This window comes from Scyliorhinus canicula, chromosome 4 (genome assembly GCF_902713615.1).
Source record: "Scyliorhinus canicula chromosome 4, sScyCan1.1, whole genome shotgun sequence".
NCBI lineage: Eukaryota > Metazoa > Chordata > Chondrichthyes > Carcharhiniformes > Scyliorhinidae > Scyliorhinus > Scyliorhinus canicula.
Genome location: NC_052149.1, coordinates 204011371 through 204038302, shown reverse-complemented (window position 1 = coordinate 204038302; position 26932 = coordinate 204011371). Strand labels below are relative to the sequence as shown.

Genomic DNA, 26932 nt, shown 5'->3' with positions numbered 1-26932 from the left:
ACTTTATTTCTATCTTCATTACAGATTACCAGCATCATCAGATTTTGAAATATTTTGTTCCTTTTAAAATTGATGTACTTAAAAAGATTGTATGTGTAGTATTCATTCATAGCTCTTCATTCCAACTATTTACAAATGTCAGCTTTGACTCAGTTGTAACATTCTTGTCTGAGTTAAATGGGTTCAAATCCCACATCACAGGCAGGATTCCCTTTTCTGAGACTAAGTGTTGACACCGATGCAGAATTCGTGGACTTCCATGACAGTAAAACTGGCGTCGAATCGGGATTGATTCAGCAACGGTGGAGGAGCTAGCACCGGCGCCACGTGGAACACAATCGATATCAATAAAAAACGGTTCCTGATTTGCCGGGTCCGTGATTGACACTCGGGAGGCTGACAAGCTGCAGCCGCGTATACACATTACAATCCCAACACACACACATTCCAGCCAACAAGATGCGACTGGTTGTGCTGGAGCGCGCCCATACAGCTGATGGTGAGCTGCGGCCAGGGGCCACCTATGGGGGCGGCCTGGAGGGAAGCCCATATGACCCGTGGCCCTAAATTCGCAGTGGGCTGTCAACGGCATGCACGGCTGCCTTTCCGGCTGCGGCTATGGTGTTCCATGTCTGTCCACCCCGATCCCACAGCCCACCTCCTGCCATCCCCACTACTCCCCCTGTCAGAAACTCCCTGGCCAGTGGCATAACTAACAGCAGACTATGGTGATGTTGGACACTTTCCGTACCCCCTCTCTCTCCCTCGACAGTCACGATTCCGTTTTCATGATTTTGAAAAGCACAAGTGAACCGTGCCGTCGGGAAATCGGCCCAGGTGGTGGTGAAGCATCGCAGAGGCCCTGGAGAATACTGGCTCAGGCCTGCTAATGATATGCAAACTGTGTTTACTGTGCGTGATTTCCAGTTGGCATTGACGCTGCTGTCGAGGAGATGGTGAATTGCGATGTGGCGTCAAATCAGTGCCCGCTGCGATTTTAGCGTCGGAGCCTATTCTCGCCCAATCGCATTTGCCGATTTCGGCGTCATCCAACGGAGAATCCCGCCCCAGAGATTTAAGCACAGTCTAGGCTGATGCATCAGTGATATTCAGGGAATGCATGAGTACTTTTTTTGTTCAATTCTCCTCTTGTTCAAATATTGCTGTGGAAATTGTAAATTTGCTTCAGAGTAACAACTGAGGCATTGTATGTTCTTTATTTGTTTCCATGTTTTATGCCATTCTTATCTCTAGACCAGTGGTGGACAAACTGCGGCCCGGGGTTCTGAGTGCAACCCACGAACCACTTTGTTGTTCATTGCCGATACATTTGGTTGTCATATTCTGCTGATTTGCATCTGCATATTGTTTTCGCTACTGTTATGACTGAAGTTGGGTGATAAGCATGTGAAGACAGGTGCACACTGATTACACACATTGACTGTGAGAGCCATGCACTCTCTCTGCTTCCAAAGTGTCAATATTTCTTTTGTTTATACTCGTTGAAGTTTATGATAGTTCCATGAATATATGTGATTAAGCCTTTTCTGTAACTCATTATAAAATATTCAACGTGTATTAAATGTATTTAATTTTATTCACGGAGCCATGATTAGTGAACAAACCTCATTTCAATCTTGTGGCCCACTGAGATGAAGGAGGGTATTTCATGGTTCACTCACTAGCCTAGGTTGCCCATCATTGCTCTAGACTCAATTGTTCCAGTGCATTCCTGGTCACTCGCATCTTGGTCACTCACATCTTACCCACTCCAAACTTGAGATCATCCAAAACTCTGCCTGTGCCTTGAATCTTGGCAAGTCCTGTTCCCCTATAATTCCTGTACTCATTGACCTATGTTGGCTCCTGTTCAAGCAATGTTTTGGTTTTGAAATTCTTATCCTGTTTTCAAATCCCTTTTAGCCTTGCCCCTGCCTATCTCTGTAATCTCCTCCAGCCCCACAACCCTCTGAGACATCTTGTGTTTCTTTAATTACGGTCTCTTACAATTGCTCCTCCATTGATAGCCATGCATTCAGTTGCTTGGGCTCAAAACTCTTGAATTCAGTTCCAACACCTGTCCACCTCTCTCATTTGCTTTCCTCCTTTAAGACATTTTCTTTTTTTTAAAATGATTTTTATTGAGATTTTCCAAAACATATCAAAAACAGAAAATAACAACAAGAAACCAGTATTAACAACAACCAAAAGAAAAACACACTAACCCCCCCCCAGTAACTACAAAAAGAAGAAATAGATAAACACCCGGCATATTCAATAAACACACATACACATTTCTCCCTTCCCCCGAAACAAACCCCCCCCCCCCCCCCCCCCCCCCCCCGGGTTGCTTCTGCTGCTGGCCTATTTTCCTACAGTTCTGCCAGGAAGTCCAGGAAAGGCTGCCACCGCCTAAAGAACCCCTGTACTGATCCCCTCAGGGCAAATTTCACTTCTCCAATTTAATGAACCCCGCCATGTCATTGATCCAGGCCTCCACGCTTGGGGGCCTCGCATCCTTCCATTGAAGCAAGATCCTCCGCCGGGCTACTAGGGACGCAAAGGCCAGAACACCGGCCTCTTTCGCCTCCTGCACTCCCGACTCCACTGCAACCCCAAAAATTGCGAGTCCCCAGCCTGGCTTGACCCTGGATCCTACCACCCTCAACACCGTCCTTGCTACCCCCTTCCAAAACTCCCCCAGCGCTGGGCATGCCCAGAACATATGGGCGTGGTTCGCTGGGCTCCCCGAGCACCTAGCACACCTGTCTTCGCCCCCGAAAAACCTACTCATCCTCGTCCCGGTCATGTGGGCCCTATGCAGCACCTTGAACTGTATGAGTCTAAGCCTCGCACAGGAAGAGGAGGAATTCACTCTTTCCAGGGCATCCGCCCACGTCCACTCCTCAATCTCCTCACTCAGCTCCTCTTCCCATTTACCCTTCAGCTCCTCCACCGAGGCCTCATCCGCCTCCTGCAAGACGTGGTACACGTCCGAAATCCTCCCCCCTCCAACCCACACCCCCGAGAGCACCCTGTCCCGTACCCCACGTGGGGGCAGCAGAGGAAACCCCTCCACCTGCTGCCTGGCAAACGCCCTAACCTGCATGTACCTAAACATGTTCCCCGGGGGGGGAGCCCAAACTTCCCCTCTAACTCACCCAGGCTCGCAAACCTCCCATCCACAAACAGGTCCCTCAACCTCCTAATACCTACCCTGTGCCGGCCAAGAAACCCGCCATCAATGCTCCCTGGTACAAACCGGTGGTTCCCCCGTATCGGGGACTCCATCGAGCCCCCCCCCCCCCCCCATGCCGTCTCCATTGCCCCCAAATTTTGAGGGTAGCCGCCACCACCGGGCTCGTGGTATACCTCGTTGGAGGGAGCGGCAACGGCGCCGTTACCAGGGCCTCCAGGCTCGTATCCACACAGGAAGCCATCCTCTTCCATGCTCCCCCTTCCCCGTCCATTACCCACTTACGCACCATCGCTGCGTTGGCAGCCCAGTAGTACCCACAGAGGTTGGGCAGCGCCAGCCCTCCCCCTATCCCTGCCCCGCTCCAAAAACACCCTTCTCACCCTCGGAGTCCCATGCGCCCATACAAATCCCGTAATACTCCTGTTGACCCTCCAAAAAAGGCCTTTGGGATAAGGATGGGGAGGCACTGGAACAGAAACAAAAACCTTGGGAGCACCGTCATCTTGACGGACTGCACCCTACCCGCCAGCGACAGCGGCAACATGTCCCATCTTTTAAACTCCTCCATTTTCTCCACCAGCCTAGTGAGGTTAAGCTTGTGAAGGGCCCCCCAGCTCCTAGCCACCTGGACTCCCAGGTACCGAAAGCTCCTCCCCGCCCTTTTCAGCGGGAGCCTATCAATCCCCGCCTCTTGATCCCCCGGGTGCACGACGAACAGCTCACTCTTACCCAGGTTGAGTTTGTACCCAGAAAAGCCCCCAAATTCCCTAAGGATCTGCATCACCTCCGGCATTCCCCCCACTGGGTCCGCCACATAAAGCAACAAGTCACCTGCGTATAATGACACTCGGTGCTCCTCCCCACCCTGCACCAGACCCCTCCAATTCCTCGTCTCCCTCAACGCCATGGCCAGGGGCTCAATTGCCAATGCAAAGGGGACAGGGGACACCCCTGCCTCGTCCCCCCGGTACAACCAAAAGTACTCCGATCTCCTATTCGTGGCTACGCTCGCCATCGGGGCCTCATATAACAGCCTCACCCACCTGACAAACCCCTCCCCGAACCCAAACCTTTCCAGCACCTCCCACAGGTACCCCCACTCAACCCTATCAAAGGCCTTGTCCAGGTCTAATGCTACCACTATCTCCACCTCCCCTTCTACCACCGGCATCATTATAACATTCAGAAGCCTACGTATATTGGTGTTCAGCTGCCTTCCCTTCACAAACCCTGTCTGGTCCTCATAAATGACCCCCGGCACACAGTCCTCTATCCTTGTGGCCAAGATCTTCGCCAACAGCTTGGCATCCACATTTAATAACGAGATCGGCGTATGTGATCCACACTGCAGGGGGTCCTTGTCCTGTTTAAGGATCAAGGAAATGAGCGCCTGTGACATAGTCGGGGGCAAAGCCCCCCCTTCCTTGCCTCGTTAAAGGTCCTCACCAACAGGGGGCCCAACAGGTACGCATACATTTTGTAAAATTCAACCGGAAACCCATCCGGCCCCGGCGCCTTCCCCAACTGCATGCTGCCTATCCCTTTGACCAGCTCCTCCAGCTCAATCGGCGCCCCCAGCCCCTCCACCTGTCCCTCCTCCACCTTCCGAAATCCCAGCCTATCCAAAAAGCCCCCCCCCCCCCCCACTGGGGGCTCGGACTGATACAATTCCCCATAAAAGTCCCTGAAGATCCCATTAATGTCCACCCCCCTTTGCACCACATTACCTCCCCTATCCGTCACTCCACCAATCTCCCTGGCCACGTCTCGCTTACGTAGCTGATGCGCCAGCATCCTACTCGCCTTCTCCCCATATTCGTACACCGCTCACTGTGCCTTCCTCCACTGAGCTTCCGCCTCTCCGGTGGTCAACAAGTCGAACTTGGCCTGAAGGTTACGTCGCTCCCTCAACAGTCCCTCCTCCGGAGCCTCCGCGTATCTCCTGTCCACCCTCACCATCTCCCCCACCAACCTCTCCTCCTCTCTTTTCTCTCCCCTCTCCCTATGGGCTCGGGTGGAAATCAACTCCCCTCTAATCATCGCCTTCAATGCCTCCCAAACCGTCCCCACCCGGACCTCCCCATTATCATTGGCCTCTAAGTACCTCTTGATAGACCCCCGAACCTGCCCGCCCACCGTCTCATCCGCCAGGAGCCAGAGTAGGCGCTGGTCCCTCTCCTCCCCCAGCTCAAGGTCTCCCCAGTGCGGGGCATGGTCCGAAATGACTATAGCCGAATACTCGGCATCCTCCACCCTCAAAATCAGCCCCCTGCTCAGGACAAAAAAATCGATCCGGGAATAGGCCTTATGCACGTGGGGAAAAAAAGAATACTCCCTGGCCCTCGGCCTCGCGAACCTCCAAGGATCCACCCCTCCCATCTGGTCCATAAACCCCCTCAAACCTTAGCCGCTGCAGGCCTCCTGCCCGTCCTGGACATGGATCGATCCAGTGGGGGATCCAGCACTGTATTAAAGTCCCCCCCCAGTATCAGGCCCCCCAACTTTAGATCCGGAATGCGGCCCAACATGCGCCGCATAAAACCCGCATCATCCCAATTTGGGGCATAGCCATTCACCAGCACCACCCGCTCCCCTTGCAGCTTGCCACTCACCATCACGTACCTCCCTCCACTGTCAACCACCACCTTTGACGCCTCAAACGACACCCTTTTTCCCAACAGAATCGCCACCCCCGATTTGTTTGCATCCAGCCCCGAATGAAATACCTGGCCTACCCAGGCCTTCCTCAGTCTAACCTGGTCCGCCACCTTCAGGTGCGTCTCCTGGAGCATAGCCACGTCTGCCTTCAGGTGCGTAAACACCCGGGCCCGTTTAACCGGCCCATTCAGCCCCCTCACATTCCAAGTTATCAGCCGGATCAGAGGGCTCCCTACCCCCCTCCCCTGCCGACTAGCCATAACCCGTCCCCTGCCCGCCCCAGGCCAGCGTTCCCCGCTCGGCCCGTGCCCCACGGCGGCAAACCCCCCCGCACCGTCCCCGCATACTCCAGCTCCTTCCTGGCCATTTCAGCAGCAACCCGGTACCCCCCCAGGCTAGGACCCCTCCCAGCCGCGTTACTCCCTCAATAGCACTCCCGTGAGCCAGCTAACTTCTGCTGACCCCGGCAGCCCCCGCCACACCTCTGACCCCCCCCCCCCAACGTGGGACTACTTCTCCTCCCCCAGACCCATCAGCAGACCCTCCTCCTCCCCCTTCCCCTCCCGCTCTCGCGCGGGAAAAAAGCCCGCGCTTCTCAGCTCCAACCCCGCCCCCATCCACCCCCAGCGCGGGAAACAGAAGAAAAGCCCGCGCTTTCCCTCTGCCCAACCCTGCCCCCGCAACACCCCACCCGCCCAAGAACCAACACACAACTAGCTTAAAACAGCATAACACAGAGACCTTCCCACCAAAAGTTAACACAGTTATTTACAAACCCCAGACCCTCAGTCAGAGTTCAACTTCTCGGCCTGCACAAAGGCCCACGCCTCCTCCAGGGACTCAAAATAAAAGTGCCGGTCCTTGAATGTGACCCACAGACGCGCCGGCTGTAACATGCCAAACTTCACGCTCTTTCTGTGGAGCACCGCCTTCGACCGGTTGTACCCGGCCCTCCGCTTAGCCACCTCCGCACTCCAGTCCTGGTCGATCCGCACTACCTTGTTCTCCCACTTGCTGCTCCGCTCCTTCTTGGCCCACCTAAGCACGCACTCTCGGTCAACGAACCGGTGGAACCGCACCAGCACCGCCCGTGGCTGCTCATTCGGTTTGGGCCTCCTGGCCAGTATCCTGTGGGCCCTCTCCAGCTCCAGGGGCCCCTGGAAGGACCCAGCTCCCATCAACGAGTTCAACAAAATGACCACATAGGCCCCAGGTCTGACCCCTCCAGCCCCTCCGTGAGGCCCAGGATCCGCAAATGTTTCTGCCTCGGCCGGTTCTCCATCTCCTCGAACCGCTCCTGCCACTTCTTATGGAGCGCCTCGTGCATCTCCACCTTTACCGCGAGGGCCGCAGCCTCATCCTCTCTTTCGGAGGCTTGTTGTCGGAGCTCCCGGATCTCCACCCCCTGGGCTGTCTGCGTCGCCAGCAGCTTGTCCGTATTAGCCTTCAGCGAGTCTAGCAGCTCCACCTTTAGCTCCTGAAAACATCGCTGGAGAGTCTCCTGCTGCACCTGCGCCCACTGCCTCCATTCCTCCAGGCCTCCGCCGGCCGCCATCTTGATTCTCTTCCCCCGCTTTTTCTTGGGCCCTGCCACCGCTATTTTGCTGGCCCCACTCCTGGTCAAGAGCATTGACCACTGGGGATCTGCTGCAGACACCTTCCCACATCGGGAACCGTCGAGCAAGTTCCGCTGGGGGCCCTTAAAAGAGCCCAAAAGTCCTTTCCTGGCGGGAGCTGCCGAACGTGCGGCTTAGTTCCGCATAGCTGCAACCGGAAGTCCTTTAAGACATTTTCTAAGACTTACTCCTTTGACCCAACTTTTGACAATCTAAACTAATATATGGCTTGGTGTCACACTTTCTTTTATAATGCTATTGTGAAGCACCTTGGGACATTTAATTAAGTTAAAGCTGTAGTTGTTGTTCAGGTGAAAAGTCCCATGATACTATTTGAAAAAGAATGGGAGAGTTCTCTCAATGTCATAACCAAGGTTGATCCTGCAACCAACATCACCAAAACAGAATGTTTGGTCATTTAACTGATAGTTCTTTGTGGGCTTATTACCGCTAAGAGCAAATTTGCTGCTCTGTTTACTCACCTGAAAACAGTAATCACACTTCAAAGTACTTAAGTGGTTGGGAAGTGCTTTGGGACATGCTACGGTTATAAAGGCCACTATTAAATACAAGTTTATTCTTGGCTTCTCAAAATAATTTATGTCTCAGCCGATCAGGCAAAAATACGGACTCCAACCCTCACACCCCCCGATGTCACACCCTGGAATCCTAATCTGAAGGTTTTACAAAGTTCTACACTGCCTTTGCCCTTGTACTCAGAGGTGACCTTTTATAAACTCAGTTTCAGATCCTACCAGTATCCCCAAAATTTTGCTTGGTTGTCTGCGTTATATCTTTAGGACCCAACTGGTCTGTTACTCCGATTGACCAGCACTGCAGTGGACATACAGAGCAAGTTTCTTTGGGAGACTATGTTCTGCTGCCGGAGATGAATCACCTGATTTGTGCGCGCGTTGGGTACACATTTATGTATGGTGGGAATTGTAAGGGATTTCCTCTCCAGCGAGACCCCCACCAGAAACCATCCCATAAAAGAGATCCCCACCAAAAATTCCACATTACCTGGAAGTTAGAGAAGTTAGAAACTCACTTATGCAATATACCTGCTAGCTGAGGCAGAGAAAGCAGCACCTGTGAACTCCGAGAAAGCGAAAACCAGATAAACTGGGTTTAAACCCTCTCAGGTCTTTGATCTGTGAGGCTTTCATTCACGTCAGTGGGAAATTGGTTTTACTAGATTGTGATTGACAGCCTGCACATAGCCAGCTGTCTGGGTTGTTTAGTTTCATTTCCCTGCATGTTTGCAAGGATCTCAAGTACTCTGCTGTTGTAATGTTTATAAACATTTAGCTATGATTGACAGCTCTAGGACGAGATCTAAGACAGTTGAGTGCTCTTACTTCCACTTTTTCTCTGCAGAAAGTACTATTATTGCACAGATGAGTTTTACAGCACTGATTTATTTCACCATTCCTGTCTGGACGGCACTAAGAGGGGTCTCTTTAATGGGGGAGTTTCTGGTGGAGGCCTCTCTTCTCACCCCCCTGTTTCTCAAGCTCCAAACCCCCCCCCCCTCTCTCGTGAACTCCAGCTACCCCTGACACATGTGGCCCATCCCTGCTGTCTCGCGCACTGCCAGACCCAGGCCCCCCCCCCCCCCCCCCCCCCCCCTGCACACCATGTTTATCCATATTTTAAAGCATTTCTCGCTTACCAGACCTGTTGTCTTTGGTCTGCTCCTGCATAACCATAGTCCTCGCAAGTTGTCTCACCTTTAGGCTGATGAAACTGCCCTGAACTGTCCCATGCGGGATTCATAAAAGGAGCGATTGGATTGCTTTTCATTCAAGAAGTATCTCTCATCATTTCCCCTCAAGGGTTTTGCAGTTTCCTGCTTCCTGGAACTGGAATATGCTGGCTTCTTCACTTTGAGGTCGGAGTTGGTGTGTGCTGGCCTCCTCGTAGTCTCTAATGCTCTGGAGGTCAAATGTCGTCTCCTCCAACTCCTTCAAGTTTTGCTGCGTCTCATGTAGGTTCCCCCTTGTCATTTTTCTGAAGAGCAGCTGCTCCTGTCGTCTGTGTCAGATGAAAGTTGCCTTTTACTGCTCATCTGCGGTGTGGCTTTGTCCTTTTTTCTTGCTCCTTCCTCTTTTTGGTGGTCTTCACTAGCTGCCAATTGGTCTTCTGTTGGTGGTTCCTCCATTGATTTGGTCCACTGAGAGGTTGGAGATCCATGGGCAGTGCTGTTTGGCTGTCGGCTGCCTCCCTTTCCCCTTGTCCTTGTCTCTCTTTGTGTCCTCCTTTGTCCTGTCCTGCTCGAAGGAGGATTCTATGGGTGGAGATTTGACACTCCTTGGCGGTGTCACACTGGCTGTTCTGTCTGCTTGCCCCTCCTTGGCTTTCGCTGCATGCACGTAAGTGCGGTCGTGTTTGGGGCAGGTCCTGTAGAGATGGTCTGCCCCTCCACACAGGTTGCAGCACTTGTCCACTTGCAGCCTTCCTTTTTGCAATTCTTTCAGATAACAGCACTGCAATTGGCCACAACATGACCAGCTTTTCCACAACGTTTGGCTGGCTGGTTCAGATAAGGTAGCCATGGCTATCCCGATAGCAAAGCTGGAGGAATAGTGAAGGGTTACTCCTTTACCATCTGTCTTAAACGCCACTTGACCTGTTTGCTGGTTCAGATCCTAAAGGCATCCTTGACCTCGGTGCAATTCCCAACTTTATTGAGATGCCTGGCAAGGAAGATGAGCACATCGATGACAGGAACCTGGGGGGTTGTAGAGGTGAACTGTCACCATGCAGTCCCAATATGATGGTGGAGTAAAGAGAGGCTCTGCTTGGAGTGGTCACTGTGAGAGGTCTCTCTTCTTGAAAACCTTCAGGAACTTCATGAAGGTAGCAACATTCTTGAAGGTCACGTAAATGTATTAGCACTGGGAAAGCCTTGCAGACAATGGACGCCCATGGATCCAAGTCCACAGGAATCTGGAAGGATTCTCTTAATGAAGAAGGCACGGTCAATACCTCTTTCGCCATCTTTCAACGCCAACCTATCGATGTTACATACCCCTTTTTTGGGACTCAATTGGTTGCAGCTATCACCTCTTTAAGGTTCTGATGTTAGGTACTGGAGCTCCTCCCAGGTGAGCAAACAACCACTGAAGAGCATCCAACTCGAGAGGGCAAAAGGCCAAAGCCTCTGCTGACCCCTCCCAGTAAAAAAAGAAAACCCACAGACAAGCAACTCCAGCTTGTCAGGCTCTTTCGCGCTAATTTAGATCCCAGTGGTTACGCCGCCCGCTGGGCTGGGAATTGCTTCCAATTCACTACCAGACCATAATAGCTGGTTTAGCACACTGGGCTAAATCGCTGGCTTTTAAAGCAGACCAAGGTAGGCCAGCAGCATGGTTCGATTCCCGTACCAGCCTCCCCGAACAGGCGCCGGAATGTGGTGACTAGGTAACTTCATTGAAGCCTACTCGTGACAATAAGCGATTTTCATTTCATTTCATTTCAATTTGCTTGTCCTGAATCACGGTACGAATAACGCCCCCAATGGGAACGTGTATCGCACGCTATTCCGTTCCAATCCCAAACGGAGAATTCAGCCCTGAATATTTTGCATCATATTTATTAAGGGCATAATATAGCTTTTGGTGATGTTTTCTCTTCTGGACTAGGAGGTAACGTCTGTATAATTGTTGGAAGACTGGTTTAAGTTCTCACAAAGCTGCAAACCGTTTTCATTCCTAACACCTGTTCCGTGCAGCTGAGCTACACAGAAAAAAACAAGTTTGTGAAATGCTTATGATCTTTCAATCGAAATTGTGATTATTTCATTGTAGCTATCTTTAAATTTGAAATTTTAAAATAATATTGCTTCTACAGTGAGATTTTTCTGCCCCATTCAAATTTGTGTATTTTTCAAGAAGAAAAGTACAACTTGCACTTTTGATACTTAGTATTAGCTTTAAGCACTCCCAAGATACATGAAAATCTTTGGGATTTCACTGAGACTGAGCCATACTCATTTCATTTAGCACCCTTACGGCTGATGCAGAGGAAAAATTAATTCTGGCAGTCTGTCAGAATGCAAAGAAATGGGATTTGTAGGTGATGACTTCCTATGCCAACAGTCTGATTTTTCTGTGCAGGAAATGGTAGTTAATGTGGAACTCAGGAAAATGGGTTTTCTATGTTAGGGTATAAATGTTTCAGTAGCGGTGAATACAGGGGACAATTACCAGCTACATTTAATCTTTTTCAAAGTCAGAGTTTCAGTTTACTTTTTAATATATCACTCATCCACAAAGTACATGTTACCTGAGACCAATATTCCCAATTGCTTATGTATCACTTTCATATTGGAGTGTTCCATTGGTGAATTCACTATGACTGGGTGCAAAATTGTGCCCAAAATTGGAAAATCAACCCCCAGGTTCCGTAAAATGTCTTACCCATCTAGAGGTCTTAAATGAAATGTAAGATTGAATATTCATCAACATCGCAAGAACACTCAAGACATTCGACATGCAGCTGCCATTGGGTTCAACCTAACACTCTTGTAGGAGTACCATCACCACAAGCTCTTGGGGTAAGACCTAGCACCACATTCTCAGGATAACATAATGTTGTTTTACCAGTGTTGCCTGAACCCAAGAACAACATTGTTTAAATAGGAAGCCGCAACACACATCCATTTTCTGTGAAACAGCAGTGTTGAAGGCTAAATTTCTTCCTCCTTCCAATAAATTGAATGAAATTACAAGTTCAAAGTCTAACCTCCCGTCCAATGTTACACATTTAGAATCAGTTGCCTTCATGCACATGTTTTTATGGTGAAAGTAGCTCAGGAATCCGAGTGTTCTGTGTAGCAGACATTTATTTCTGTACTTTTCCTGAAAGATCCTTGACATGAGATTTAAATCAAATATTCACCCATTTTAAAAATTTAAACTGTGAATTAACACTTTTATAGTAAGATGAAATGGTTTGGCACAGATTAAATGGGAGGCTTTTGGAAATGTTTTAAATTATCAGTGGATATTTCAAACTGGAATTTGAAAATACCTCTGAATCACAGGATTACAACCAACTGCATACAAATCTCCAGCAGCTTTCTTCCACAGCACAAGGACTAAAAGGTTCAGCAAACCAATGATAAGCTCAAGAAACTTTGACACTGCAAAGATGTTGTCAGATGAAGTGAGCAGGTTACTGCAAAATAAACTTAGGGAATTAGTTCCCCAGAAAGACACTCTATGCTAATTCATATCTAGGGTTTACAAATATTTAAAAAATGGACTGAAAAGTAAATAATGAACAGTGGCGCATGTTGTTCGATTTCCCAGTCTGGAAACTGCCATTGTAAATGTACCTGAGTTTTCTCGGCACTTTGGTTGTAAGTACGATAGACACTAGTGAGAAAGTTCTTGACATGACTGACCTAAAGGTGGTTCTTTTTAATACACGTTGCTGTAACACAGGCTAAATGTGTTTGTATTATTTTGCAGAACAACTGTTGGAGTTCATGCATCAACTCCCTGCTTTTGCCAACATGACTATGTTTGTCAGGCGCGAACTGTGCTCAGTCATGATCTTTGAAGTAGTGGAACATGCAGGAGCCATAATAACAGATGATGGAAAAGAGGTAACCATTGCAATCATCTGTTATGTTTTCTATATTTATAGATCATGAGACTTCACAAGAACAATATTTTCATTTTATCCATAGGAATGTTAGTGTTCCTTCTGTTTTCTTCCTCATCTTTGTCTACGTATTTGGCTACAGACTGACTGTGGCTAAGACAATCTTTTCCCAAGCTTACATTAACATAGTTGGGCCAAGTGGGAGTGGCCTGGGTGCAGTCGACTTCTGATTCTTTCCTCAGTTTTTTCTTCACCCCTCTGGGATAAGCTTGGTCTTCAATTTTTCTCAGCAGTGGAGGTTAGATTAGGGGTTTTGTGAAGTGGAGGTATGAAACTTGGGCCCTGTGACCCACGGTGTTAGAAGAATTGTTGAAAATAAATATAAAACTGTTGAAATATTTGACTGACTGTTGTTTTGAGTTTTGCTGCTTGTAAACAAATAGCCATGTGTGCCAAGAGTATTTGACTCTTGATTCCTGAATAAATAATGGGATGGCTCGGTGGCTCAGTGGTTAGCACTGCTGCCTCTGGGACCAGGTTAGATTCCGACCTTGGATCACTTGGATGAAAGGTGATCTAAATAAAACATACAGGATTCTGAGCGAGTTTCACATGGTTCACTAGGTTGATCTTGGATATGGAGTGATTTTCTTATGCGTCGAAGTTAAGTAGGTTGGGCTTGTGTTCATTGGAATCTAGAAGAATGAGAGGTGACCTTATTAAGACACATAGGATTCTCAGAAAGTTTTACAGGATAGATGTTGACAGGTTGTTTCCCCTTGTGGGAGAGTCTAGGACCAGACGGCATAATCTTAGAGCAAGGGATCGATCATTTAAGACTGAGATTAAAAGGCATTTTTTCTCTTAGAGGATAGTAAATCTGTGGAATTCTTTACTGCAGTGAGCTAGTGTATGCTCAGTTTGGGTTCCGCAAAGGTCACTAGCCTCCTGACCTCATTACAGCCTTGGTTTAAACATGGACAAAAGAGCTGAACGCCAGAGATGAGGTAAGAGTGACTGCCCCTGACATCAAGGCAGCATTTGACCCAGTATGGCATCAAGGAGCCCTAACTACAGTGGAGCCAATAGGAATCAGGGGAAACTCTCTGCTGGTTGGAGTCATACCTTCCATCCATTGTAGCACAGTGGTTAGCACTGTTGCTTCACAGCGCCAGGGACCTGGGTTTGATTTCCGGCTTGGGTCACTGTTTGTGCAGAGTCTGCACGTTCTCCCCGTGTCTGCGTGGGTTTCCTCTGGGTGCTCCAGTTTCCTCCCACAAGTCCCGAAAGATGTGCTGTTGGGTGAATTGGACATTCTGAATTCTCCCTGTGTGTAACTAAACAGGCGCTGGAGTGTGGCAACTAGGGGATTTTCACAGTTACTTCCTTGCAGTGGTATGTAAGCCTACTTGTGACACTAATAAAGATTATTATTATTATTATTATAAGGTCAGAAGTGGGGATGTTTGTGGATGACTACACAATTTTCAGAATTATTCGCGACTCCTCAGATAATTAAGCAGTCTATGTCCAAATTCATCAAGATCTGGACAATATCCATGCTTGGGGTGGCAAGTTACATTTGCGCCACACAAGTGCCAGGCAATGACCATTTCCTCAAAGTGAGGATCTAACCATCGCCCCTTGACATTCAATGGCATTATCATCGCTTAAACCCCCATAGTCAACATTCTGGGGTTACCATTGATCAGAAACTGAACTGGACTAGCCATATTAATACTGTGGCCACCAGGGCAGGTCAAAGACTAGGAGTCGTACGGCAAGTAACTCATCTCCTCACCCCCCAAAGCCTATCCAGCATCTACAAAGCACAAGTCAGGAGTGTAATCGAATACTCTCCACTTGCCTGGATGAGTGTGATTCAACAACACTCAAGAAGCTAACACCATCCAGGACAAAGCAGCCTGCTTGATTGCACCCCCTTCCAAACCATTCAAACCTCCACCAACGGCACACTGTGGCAGTGTATCATCTACAAGATGCACTGCATCAAGGTTCCTTAGACAGCACCTTCCAAACCCACAATCACTACCATCTAGAAGGACAACAGCAGCAGATACTTGGGAACCCTACCACCTGGAGGTTACCCTCCAAGTCACTAACCACCCTGACTTGGAAATATATCGCCGGTTCTTCAATGTCGCTGGGGCAACATCCTGGAACTCCCTCCCTAACAGCACAGTAGGTGTACCTACAACTCAAGGACTGCAGCGGTTCAAGAAGACAATTCACCACCACCTTCTGAAGGGCAACTAGGGATGGACAATAAATGCTGGACTAACCACAGTGATGCCCACATCTCTTAATTTAATTTTTTTTAAAGCTGTAGAGGGTGGGTCATTATGTATGTTCAAGGCTGAAATAGATAGATTTTTCATCAGTAAGGGAATTGAGGGTTTTGGGGATAAGCTCAGAACTCGAAGCAGGTAAAATCCATTAAAGACTGATCCTGGTATTAAATGAAACCTGAGACTTCTGATACAAAATAGATATGTTTTCATTGTGGTAGGCATTTTATAAGTAGAAGATTTTCAATAAGAACCCCATCTATATAATTGAGCATAACTTTTATTTGCAATTTGAATTTTTTTAATGAAAGATTTGTTTCAAAATAATACAGAACAGACCGAGGGCAAAAGCTGATGACAGGCTCACATTATAACCAGCGAAAATGCTGGAAAATCTCAGCAGGTCTGGCAGCATCTGTAGGGAGAGAGAAAAGAGCTAATGTTTCGAGTCCAGATGATCCTTTGTCAAAGGGATCACATTATGGACCACATTATAAGGCAGCTCAAGGTGTTGCCAATCCAAAATGTTCCCGTGATCTTATTTCAATGCAAGTTAATTCAGCCTTTCACAAATAAGTCGATGACTCAGCTGAAAGCCCTCATTGTCATTTTTCTATTATTCCTTAAACCTGGGATGCAAAACTCCTCTTAACTACTATCTTTATCAATTTTCCCGTACACTGAGTACAAGGTAGGCAGCCATCTCAAAGTGGTGCAGCAGGACTATTTTAAAATTGGCCGCTGGGAGGCATACCTCCTAAATACTCGAGTGTTTTATAAATCTCTTGACTATTTTGTTTTTAGCAAAGATGTTGATGTTGACACTCCCTCTTTTGGAAAATGAGAAAGGTGTTTACATTGTCAAGTTTCATCTAGGCTTGAATGTACTGGGTTTCAGACAAGTAATAGTAATTATTCCAAGCTCTTGTACTTTATTTGTTAGGACTGTTAAAAGCCAAAAAATTGCTATACAAGTCATTTTCAATGTGTTGTTTTCTCAAATTATTTTGAGGAAGGATCCTGTTCATAAAATGGTAAATATGTGGAAAACTAACATGTTTATTGCAAAGCTATTTATAGCAGCGAGCGGAAATCTTTCTCTTGTTTGTCATGGGCATTGTAGCAGAGGAAAGATTTCTGAAATACTTGAGGCTTTTAAATTTATGATTTTATAATAAAACTGAGTGACTTGCACTTATATTAAATCACATCTTCTCTTCAAATTCCATTTGCTTTCCTTCCAGCTGGAGTCCTGGTATGTTATTCTAAACGGCTCAGTGGAAATCATCGACTCCCATGGAAGAACTGAAATACTTTGCATGGGAAACAGTTTTGGCATTTCCCCATCCTTGGAGAAACAATATATGAAAGGAATTGTTAGGACCAAAGCAGATGATTGTCAGGTAAGGGCATGATTCAAGAGCACATTGATTATTGCAATTTAACAGGAGAATTTCTAATTTAGCCACACTTGGAGATTTGCGGTGATGACTATTTCCTGGGCAACTGTGAAACAAAATGAAATAATTAGACCATCTCCTTGAAAGCAGCTGGGCTCTTGAGACTGGCAATGTGTGCTTGTTGGCAGTGAATAGTTACAATTAGTGCCAGCTACCTGAGTAAGATGAGAATTTGCATACCAGTCAATGCTGGTAGTTTCTGTCTGATCTCCCTCCCATAGAAGGCCAATTTCAACAATTTTGATGAAGCTGTCTGAGAGGAGGATAACATTTAATTTTTTTTGTGTGTGTGGGCAATGCCTCCAAGGCCAGCATTTATCGCTTTTTTTAAAAGAAAATATTTATTGAGGCATTTAGAATTTTAACAATTTTAAACATCAAATTTCTACAAGAACAAAAACATAGCAATATAACCAACAAACTTCCCCCCCCCCCCCCCCCCGAGCACAGACCCCAGCCAACATGGCTTACATAAACAGTGCCACCTTCCCCAGCCCCCATCTCCGTTGGTTCTCCTGTCCTCACTCGTCTCTTCCATGCCTCCCCTTCTCTCTCCCTCCCCACTGCTGACACCTTAATTTTTCTCGAAGAAGTCTTTGACTGGCTGCCACCTCCAAGCAAACCCCTGCAACGAACCCCTCAAGGCGGATAAAATTTTCTGGAGTGTGAGAAACCCCGCCATGTCGCTAACCTACACCCCCGACTTCGGGGGTCCTAGTCCTCCGAGATCCGTCTCCAGGCCAACAGGGAAGCAGAGGCCAAGACGTCGGCCTCTCTCACCCACTGGGCTCCCGGGTCTTCCAACACACCAAAGATTGCCACCTCTGGACTCGGCACGACCTACACACTTATCCTCCACCCCCTCAAGAGCCTGCTCATCCGGGCCACAGTTATGTGTGCCCTGTGGACCACCTTGTAGTAGGCTGAGCATGGCGTATGATGAGGATGCGTTAACTCACCTCAGGACTTCCTATCATAATCCGGCCTCCAACAATGCCCCCCTCCCCCCCCACCCCACCAAAGCTCCTACTTTCTCTTCACCTCCCCTACTTGCCCTCCATCAGCTCCTTATAGACCTCTGAGACCATCCCCTCTACCACTGCTGTTCTTGACACTTCCTTATCCTGCAGCCCCGGTGCGGCAGGTGCGGGAGGGGCGAAACCTGCCTTCGCACAAAATCCTTCACTTGTAAATACCGGAACCCATTTCTACCTGGCAATTCAAACTCCTCCTCCAAGCTTGGGAAACGCTCATCAATAAACAGATCCCCAAATCTCTCAATCCCCGCCCTCTGCCACCTCCAAAACCCCCCATCCAGCCCCCCCCGGGGCGAACCGGTGGTTATCGCATAGCGGTGCCGACACCGACACACCTTCCAACCCCATGTGCTGCCTCTACACTCCCCACACCCTCAGGGCTGCCACTACTACTGGGCTTGTGGTGTCCCGAGCCGGTGAGAACGATAGAAATGCCGTTAACAGTGCTCCCAAACTCATGTCCTTACATGAGGCCGCCTCCACCTGCTCCCATACCGACACCTCCCCCATTACCCACTTCCTGACCATCGCAATATTCGCCGCCCAGTATTAATTAATAAAATTCCAAAGAGCCAGCCCCCACATCCTGCTCCAGCAGCACCTTCTTCACCCATGGGGTTTTACCCGCCCAAACAAACCCCGAGATAACTGCATTCACTTTTTTGAAGTGCGCCTTGGGGATAAAATTTGGAAGGTTCTGGAACAAACAACAACCTCAGGAGGACTGCCATTTTAACTGTCCGAACTGTACGGGGGTGGGACGGGATGGACAGGGGAGTGTAAATGGGTAGTTCATTCAAAAGGTTCAGTGCAGACCCGATGGGCCAAATGGTCTACTTCTGCATTGTAGGGCTTCTATGAACTGCTGTCACCTACATACCCAGTAAATCTAAACTGATTCATGTGGAATTGCTAGTTTCCAGTGTTGTAAGATATGGAACATGATTTTCCGATCTCCAGAGGGTCATACCTCAGTGGTACCCTGGAAGAATTGCTGGGAGACCCCTCTGAGATCTCCACACAATGACTGCATGGGAATTGCCGAGGAAGTTTCAACTTCTGTTGGGCAATTATCCTACATCTGAAACCCTCTGAAACTCAAATTTGAAGTCTGAGACTTCAGATGATTCCAACTTATTTAATTGAATGGCTAATTAGTAGATGTTAGGATTAAAACCAGTTGCAACTCCTGCATAACTGTGCTACTGACCTGTGTCCCAACCTCAATGCTCCCTCCCTGTCCTTGACTACGCAACCTCATCTCCACCCTGAGTACCCCCCACGCTCAGCCGCCCGACTCACTCACTCACCTTCTCCTCCAGCTTGTCAATGTGGCTAGAAAATTTAAATAAAATACTAATGCCATAAGAAGGGGGCTTGGCTTCATTTCCTCCAATGCTTCGACATTGCACTGAAGGGAAGTGGTGCCATAGCGGTCGAGTTCACTGCATCAGTAATCGAAAATCCCACATTAATGTTCTGGGTTCAAATGCACCATGGCACCTAATGAAATTTTCAGGGAGGCAGTGGCGTAGTGGTCTTGTTATTGAACTATTAATCCAGAGACTCCGGGTAATGCTCAGAGACTGGGAATGGTGTTCTCGCAGTCAGCATCGCAGTTAAAAGGCGTTGAAATGATATCAGTGTCGCAGTGAAGAGATCTGGGAACAGTGTCTTCGCAGTGAAGCAATATCGGAACAGTATCCTCACCGTCAACATTGCAATAAAGTATTCTGGGAAGAGTGTTCTCACAGTTAGCGTCACAGTGTAGCGGTCTACGAACTGTGTCCTAGCAGTCAGCATCGCAGTGAAGCAGTCGTAATTTTAAGTGTTTTGTTTTGGAAGAAGGGCTTAAACCAAATAAGTGAAAGTCAGGATCGTTATAATAAAGCATATTGGATGCAAGTAAATAGTATTATTTTATGAGTATAATTTTTTTGTTAAGGAAGTAAATATGGGGCTTACGGGTCGTGTTGGCATGAGACCTCCCATCCATGATACACTCCTGTGTTATGTAACAAATCATAGAGGCTTAAGCTGTTCCAGGTGACAATATGTGCAGAAAGTGTGTACAACTGCAGCTACTGGCTAACTCAGGGGTGGGCAAACTACGGCCCACGGGCCGTGCGGCCCGACAAAGGTTTTTATGCGGCCCGCCAATGAGGTGCCCGGAATCATAACCGGCATTTTTGAAAAGCCGCCGGGGAAAAGCCGCTGAAGTAAATGCGCTTATTCAATAAGCCTTATTATTGTTTGTAACCTGGACTCCTATTGGTCGCACACCCAACTAAACCGACCAATAAGGCAGCCTCACTCATCCACCCCACTACGCGCGTTTTTATCGTTGACTCGGCTAGGCTGTGCTTCTGTCAGTGTTAAGGATCAGCACAAGCAACTTGACACCTGATTTCAACAAACTGGTAAATGACTGCAGTCAGATGCATCATTCTCATTGACATTGTTCTGTTACTTACTGAGTTACTTTGTTTTTCAAATAAATGTGCTTTTTTTTCTTTAAAGACCTTTTATTTTGGCTATTTAAAATATTAATTATTTTACTTAATATACTATGCGGCCCTTTAAAATTGTGAATTTCTGAATGTGGCCCTTGCACGGAAAAGTTTGCCCACCCCTGGGCTAACTATTTCAGAGCTGGAGCTGAGGGTTGATTTACTGTGGAGCATCTGTGATGCGGAGCATGGCATGGATAGCACGTTCAGTGAGATGAGATGGCCGCACTGCAGGTGAAAATTGAACAGACAAAAAGGGCATGGGTGACAGCAGGCAGGTAGTGCAATCCCCCTTTTGGATATTGCTGGGGGAAATGACTGTGCAGGGTAAAGTGGCAGTCAACATCATGCCACCCATGGGAAGGTCTGTTGCACAAGAGGGGAGGAGGAAGAAAGGCAGCACTTTAGTGGTAGGGGATTCAATTATACAAGGAACAGGGAGGTGTTTATGTGGCCGCAAAATAGGTGCCAGAATGATATGTTGCCTCTCTGGTGTCAGGGTTGTCACTGAATTGCTGCAGGGTATTCTGAAGGGGAAGGGCAAACTGACTGATAACGCGGTATGAACTGGTAACAACAATATAGGCAGAAAAAGGGATGAGGTCCTGTCAGCAAATTTAGGGAGGTAGGAAGTAGATTAAAAATTAGGACCCAGAAGGCAGTAATCTCTGGATTAATTCCAGTGCCACATGTTAGTGAATATAGAAATTGGAGGTTAGTTCAGATGAATGTGTGGCTGGAGGGAAGGTGCAGGTGGGAGGGCTTTAGATTTCTGGGACACTGGGACAATTTTTGGGAACAGTGAAACATGAATAAAATGGCACCGGAATTAATCCCGAGATTACTACCTTCTGTGTCCTGTTTTTTTAATCTACATCCTGTATAAGGTGGATGAGGTTGGGGAGGATTTATACTAATGTGGTGGGGTAGTGGGATCCTGAGAAGGTTCAACAGGGGAAGGTGCACTGCCAAAATTAGAAGAGACAGCAAGTGAATCAGGAAGGCATAAAAGCTATACACCAGTTAAGTCTCAAGAGTGTTTGGGAAGATTGGATGGTATTTATTTTAACATAAGTAGTCTGACGAAGAAGGCCGATTGAGTTGAGGGCATAAATTAAAACCTGCGGGTGTGATGTAATTGTGTCTCTGAGACATGGTTGAGAGAAGGGCAGTATCGGCAGCTCAATATTCCAGGAAATAGGGCCCAGAATTCTCCGGCCATTTGCAGGCGGTAGGATTCTCTGGTCCTGACGACAGTGCACCCCCACCTGCAGGTTTCCCGGTGGAGTGGGGTGGCTTCAATGGAAATTTCCATTGACAGCAGTGGGAACAGGGAATCCCGCATCCAGGAAACAATCCGTTGCTGCGAAACATGCGGCTGGGAGGATCCTGCCCAGGATTTTCAGGCGAGACATGGAAAGTGGTAAAAGAGGAGGGGTGTCGCAATTTTGATCAGTGAATCAATCACAGCAGTATGGAGGATGACATCTTCGAAGGTTCCTCAAATGAAGCCATATGAGTAGAACAAAAACCAAAAAGGAGCAATCACATTTTCGGGGGGGTGTTCCATAGGATCCCTAACCATCCGAGAGACATAGAGAGCAGATATGTAGGCAAATTTCAGAGAAATGTAAATGTAAAAGTAATAGGGCAGTGGGGGATTTCAACTTCCACAATAATAACTGGAGTAGTCGTAGTGTGGGAAGCAATGGCGCAATGGTATTGTCACTGGACTAATAATGCGGAGACCCAGCGCCATCCTCTGGGGACCTGGGTTTGAATCCCACCATGACAGATGGTTGAAATTTGAATTCAACAAAAATCTGGAATTAAAAGTCTAAGTGACTATGAAACTATTGTCGATTGTGAAAACCCATCCGGTTCACTAATGTCCTTTAGGGGAGGAAATCTGTCGTCTTACCTGATCTGGCATATATGTGACTCCAGATCACAGCAGTGTGGTTGACTCGTAAATGCCCTCAGGGATGGCCAATAAATGTCAGTGACTCCCACATCCCATAAACGAATAAAAAAGGTTTTGAGGGAACTGAATTCTTAAATTGCGTGCAGGATAATTTTTTATTCTAGTACATGGAAGGTTCTACAAGAGAGGAGGCAGTCCTGGACTTAATTTTAGGCAACAAAGCTGGGCAAGTGGTTGAAGCTGGGCAGCACGGTAGCATTGTGGATAGCACAATCGCTTCACAGCTCCAGGGTCCCAGGTTCGATTCCGGCTTGGGTCACTGTCTGTGCGGAGTCTGCACATCCTCCCCGTGTGTGCGTGGGTTTCCTCCGGGTGCTCCGGTTTCCTCCCACAGTCCAAAGATGTGCAGGTTAGGTGGATTGGCCATGATAAATTGCTCCTAGTCTCCAAAATTGCCCTTAGTGTTGGGTGGGGTTACTGGGTTATGGGGATAGGGTGGAGTTGTTGACGTTGGGTAGGGTTCTCTTTCTAAGAGCCGGTGCAGACTCGATGGGCTGAATGGCCTCCTTCTGCACTGTAAATTCTATGACATCTATCTATGACTAAGTATCAGTGGGGGAGCATTTTGTAGATAGCGATCATAATTTTGTTAGATTCAAGATTGTTATGGAAAAAGATAAGGATCTCCTGAAATCAAAGTTCTAAACTGGGGATGGCCGATTGTAATAAGATCAGCTATGATTTGGCCAGAGAGGGCTGGGAGCAGACATTTTTAGGTAAATCTGTGACAGAACTGTGGGATGCACTCAAGAAGGAAATAGTAAGAGTGCAGAGTCAGCATGTTCCAATAATGAAAAAGGGTACAAACAACAAATCCAGTCAACCCTGGATATCGAGCGACAGTATTGGATAAAGAGAAAAAGATAAGCTTATGGCAGATATCGAGGGCTTAAAACAGCAGAAGCCCGAGAGGAGTATAGAATGTGCCAGAGGGAATTTACGAAGGAAATTAGCAGAGCAAAAAAAGGTATACGAAAGGATACTAGCAAGTAAAATAAAGAAACCTTCAATGTTGTTATACAAGTATAGTAAGAGTAAAAGGATAACCAGGGAGAAACTACGGCCCAATAAGGCCCACAGTGGTAATTTGTATGTGGAGCCAGAGGGTGTAGGTAGGATGCTAAATGAATACTTTGTGCCAATGTTCAATAGTGAGAGGGAACATGTGGGCATAGAAATCAGGGTGAAGGACTGCGATAAAATTCAAGAAATTAACATAGAGAGGAGGCTCTGAGTGGTCTGCAGGCTTAAAAGTAGATAAACATCCAGGGCCACATGAAATGTATCCCAGGCTGTTGAGTGAGGCAGGGGCGCTGGCAATAATTTTCAGTTCTACTCTGGCCAGGAAAGGTGCCAGGGGACTGGAGGATAGCCAGTTTGATACCATTATTCAAGAAGGGAGGAAGGGATAAACCAGGAAACTATAGATTAGTCAATCTAACTTCTGGTTGGGAAACCAATGGAAGCAATTTTGACAGACATAATTAATATGTATTTGGAGATACAGGGATCAGCATGGTTTTGTTGAAAAGAGGTCCTGGCTGACCAACTAGATTGAATTTTTTGAAGAAGTGACCAGATGTGTAGATGAGGGCAATGCATTTGACGTAGCCCACTTGGACTCAGCAAGGCTTTTGATAAGGTCCCACATGGGAGATTGATAGCAAAGATAAGAGTCCATAGGACCAATGAAATTTGGCAAATTGGATCCGGAGTGGCAGGAAGCAGAGGGTGATGGTTGAGGGACGTTTTTCTGACTGGAAGCCTGTGTCCAGTGGGGTCGTGCAGAGACCAGTGATGGGGCCCTTGCTGTGTGTGGTTTATATAAATGTTTTAGACTTGGATGTAGGGGGGTTTATCAGTAAGTTTATGGAAATTGGTGGGGTGGTGAATAGTGAGGAATATAGCCTTTGATTACAGGAGGATATAGACGGGCTGGTCAGATGGGCTGATTGGTGGCAGATGAAACTCAATCTGGAAAGTGTGAGGTGTTGCACTTGGGCAGGACAAACCAGGCAAGGGAATACATGATGAATGAGGGAACCCTGGGAAGCACTGAGGATCAGATAGATCTTGGTGTGCATTCACTCCAGTCCCTTAAGGTAGCAGGGCAGGTGGATAAACTTGTTAAGAAAGCATATGGTACACTTGCTTTTATTAGCCGAGCACAGAATTTAAGAGCAGGGAGATTAGGCTGGAACTGTATAAAACGTTGATTCAGCCACAACTAGATTATTGTGTGCAGTTTTGGAATCCATACTATAGGAGGGTTGTGATAGTTCTGGAAAGGGTGCAGAAGAGATTTACCAGGATACTGCCTGGGCTGGAGAGTTTTGGCTATGAAGAGAAATTGGATAGATAGGGGTTCTTTTCCTTGGAGGGGAGGAGACTGAGGGGGTTGGGGGGGGAGGGGGGTGTTGGAGGGTGGGGGCATGATTAGAATGTATAAAATTATGAGGCACATAGATAAATTTTTCACCTTGGTGGACGGATCAATGACATGGGGTCATAGATTAAGGAAGGGGCAGGAGGTTTAAAGGAAATGGGAGGAAAAAGTTTTTCCCTCAGAAGGTGGTGGGAGCCTGAAATTCGCTGTCTGAAAGGATGGTGGTGGCAGAGACCCTTGTTACATTTAAGAAGTATTTAGATGTGCACTTGCGGTCCCAAGGCATACAAGGCTATGAGTCTAGTGCTGGAAGATGGGATTAGAATATTGAGGTTGTTTTTGCCTGGTGCAGACACGATGGGCTGGATTCTCCGATCCTGTGGCGATGTCCGCAGGATCAGTCTGGTCCTACAACCGGAAAGTTGGTGCCGCCCCTGCACCGACCCTCTGTCTGGTGGGGAGCTAGCAGCTGCGCAGCGTAATGCCCTGTGCTTTACCTGCGGATGTGGCCGGAGAATGGCCGGGTCCGTGGCTGCGCATGCGCACAGTGGCGGTCTGCAGCGGCTGCACCGTGCAACATGGCGCTGGCCGCGCGCGGACCCGGCCTGCCAAAAACTGCCCCCTGTTGTCAGCCTCGCCACCCCTGGACCACCCCCCACTAGTGCCTCCAGCCCCCACCAAAGCCCCCCCCCCCCCACACAGAACGGCTCCCACGCCGACTGTGGTGGTGCTGGACTCGGCCGATTGGTGGTGGAGCGTCGGGGAAGGGCCTCAGATGATGTCCTGAGGCCGTCCATACGGTGTGCGCCGTACTCCCGGAGTACGCTGTTTTTGAGGGAGTGGACGATTGGCAACAACGGCGCCACACTCAATTCCGGCCTCACTTAGCACTTGATACCCTGATGCCTCAGTGGGATACAAGCACCAAGCAGTGTGACACTGAATGATAGCAATGGAAACTTCTAGATTTGATGCCTGGTCTCTGCTGAATTGGCCATGTAATGATGGGTGTCCGTAGTAAACCTCAGAGGCTGTGGGCTATAGTTGGCTATTGTCTCTCTGATTCCAATTCAGTGACATCTGCTGAAATGGATATGTCAGGACAGAATCAGATTAGTTTCTAACCTTCCCACCCTGTCTAAATTAGTGGTCTGCTAAAATTAGTTACCTGAACTTGTATGTGAACAGTGACCACTTTGAGGCTCTGGAAGTCAGTTATGATTATTAAGCAGCATGAATTAACATCCTGAGGAAAGGATGGAAGATCATTGATTGATTTTTATAACTTTCACTTGTACACACAGGCAATTTTTCCATTTTTAAATTTTCATGTTTATTGATCATCATTATAAACATGATGACCAGTGAAAGTTTTGTGATGCCCTTTGTGCTGAATGTTCTGACATAGTGTGATGTGCTTTATTTATTTTGTTGTGAATGGTTGCCAGAGCACACAGGTTACAGGAAAACTATCATTTCTCTATTGGTATCCTAGTCTAATTTTGTCAGGTTTTATGTGCTCCAATAATCATCAGAATGATGATCACTTACACTCTATTATACCACCCAATAAGAAAAAGGCGTGCAATTTTTTATAATCATTACCATCTTTAAGTTGGAAATTTCATAATGATTGTCTTGTGCTGAAATATCTTAAACTAATGTCACTCATTGTATCTGTGTAAAACTAAGTATTCTTGGGGCTCTACCTTTTTGAAAAAAATGTTAATTTACAAAATGTGTTCAATCTAACCATTTTTGGTCTCTTGTTCTACTTTATGATAGTTTGTAAGTATAGCTCAACAGGATTACTGCAGAATTCTGAATCAAGTCGAGAAGAACACTCACAAGGTTGAGGAAGAAGGGGAGATAGTAATGGTGAAAGAGCATAGAGAACTGGACCGTAGTGGAACAAGGAAAGGGCACATAGTTATAAAGGTAGGTTGAGTGAAACATTGGATTGTTGCAATTAATGTGCCTCTCTGTTTTCAGATAAAACTATTCCTCCCTTATTTTCTGAAACCACTGCTATTATTAACCTTCCCAAATGCAAAGTTACAGATGTTTTGCATGATATCACTGAAGCACTTAGTCTTGTTATACCAGGGAAACAATGTTACGATCCCCATACAAATTAAAAGTAACTTCGACTGAACG

At 47.4% G+C, this 26932-nt stretch overlaps 1 protein-coding gene across 15 annotated transcripts in view; it reads left to right on the top strand.

Moving 5' to 3' along the window:
• Positions 1 to 26932, top strand: part of LOC119965324 (rap guanine nucleotide exchange factor 6-like) — a 498093-nt gene that overhangs the window by 369042 nt on the left and 102119 nt on the right. For all 15 annotated transcript variants that reach the window (XM_038795925.1, XM_038795924.1, XM_038795922.1 and 12 more), the window contains 3 exons: positions 12954 to 13090; positions 16643 to 16801; positions 26561 to 26713. In XM_038795925.1, coding sequence (XP_038651853.1) covers positions 12954 to 13090; positions 16643 to 16801; positions 26561 to 26713 — 449 coding nt within the window. The remainder of the gene's footprint in view (positions 1 to 12953; positions 13091 to 16642; positions 16802 to 26560; positions 26714 to 26932) is intronic.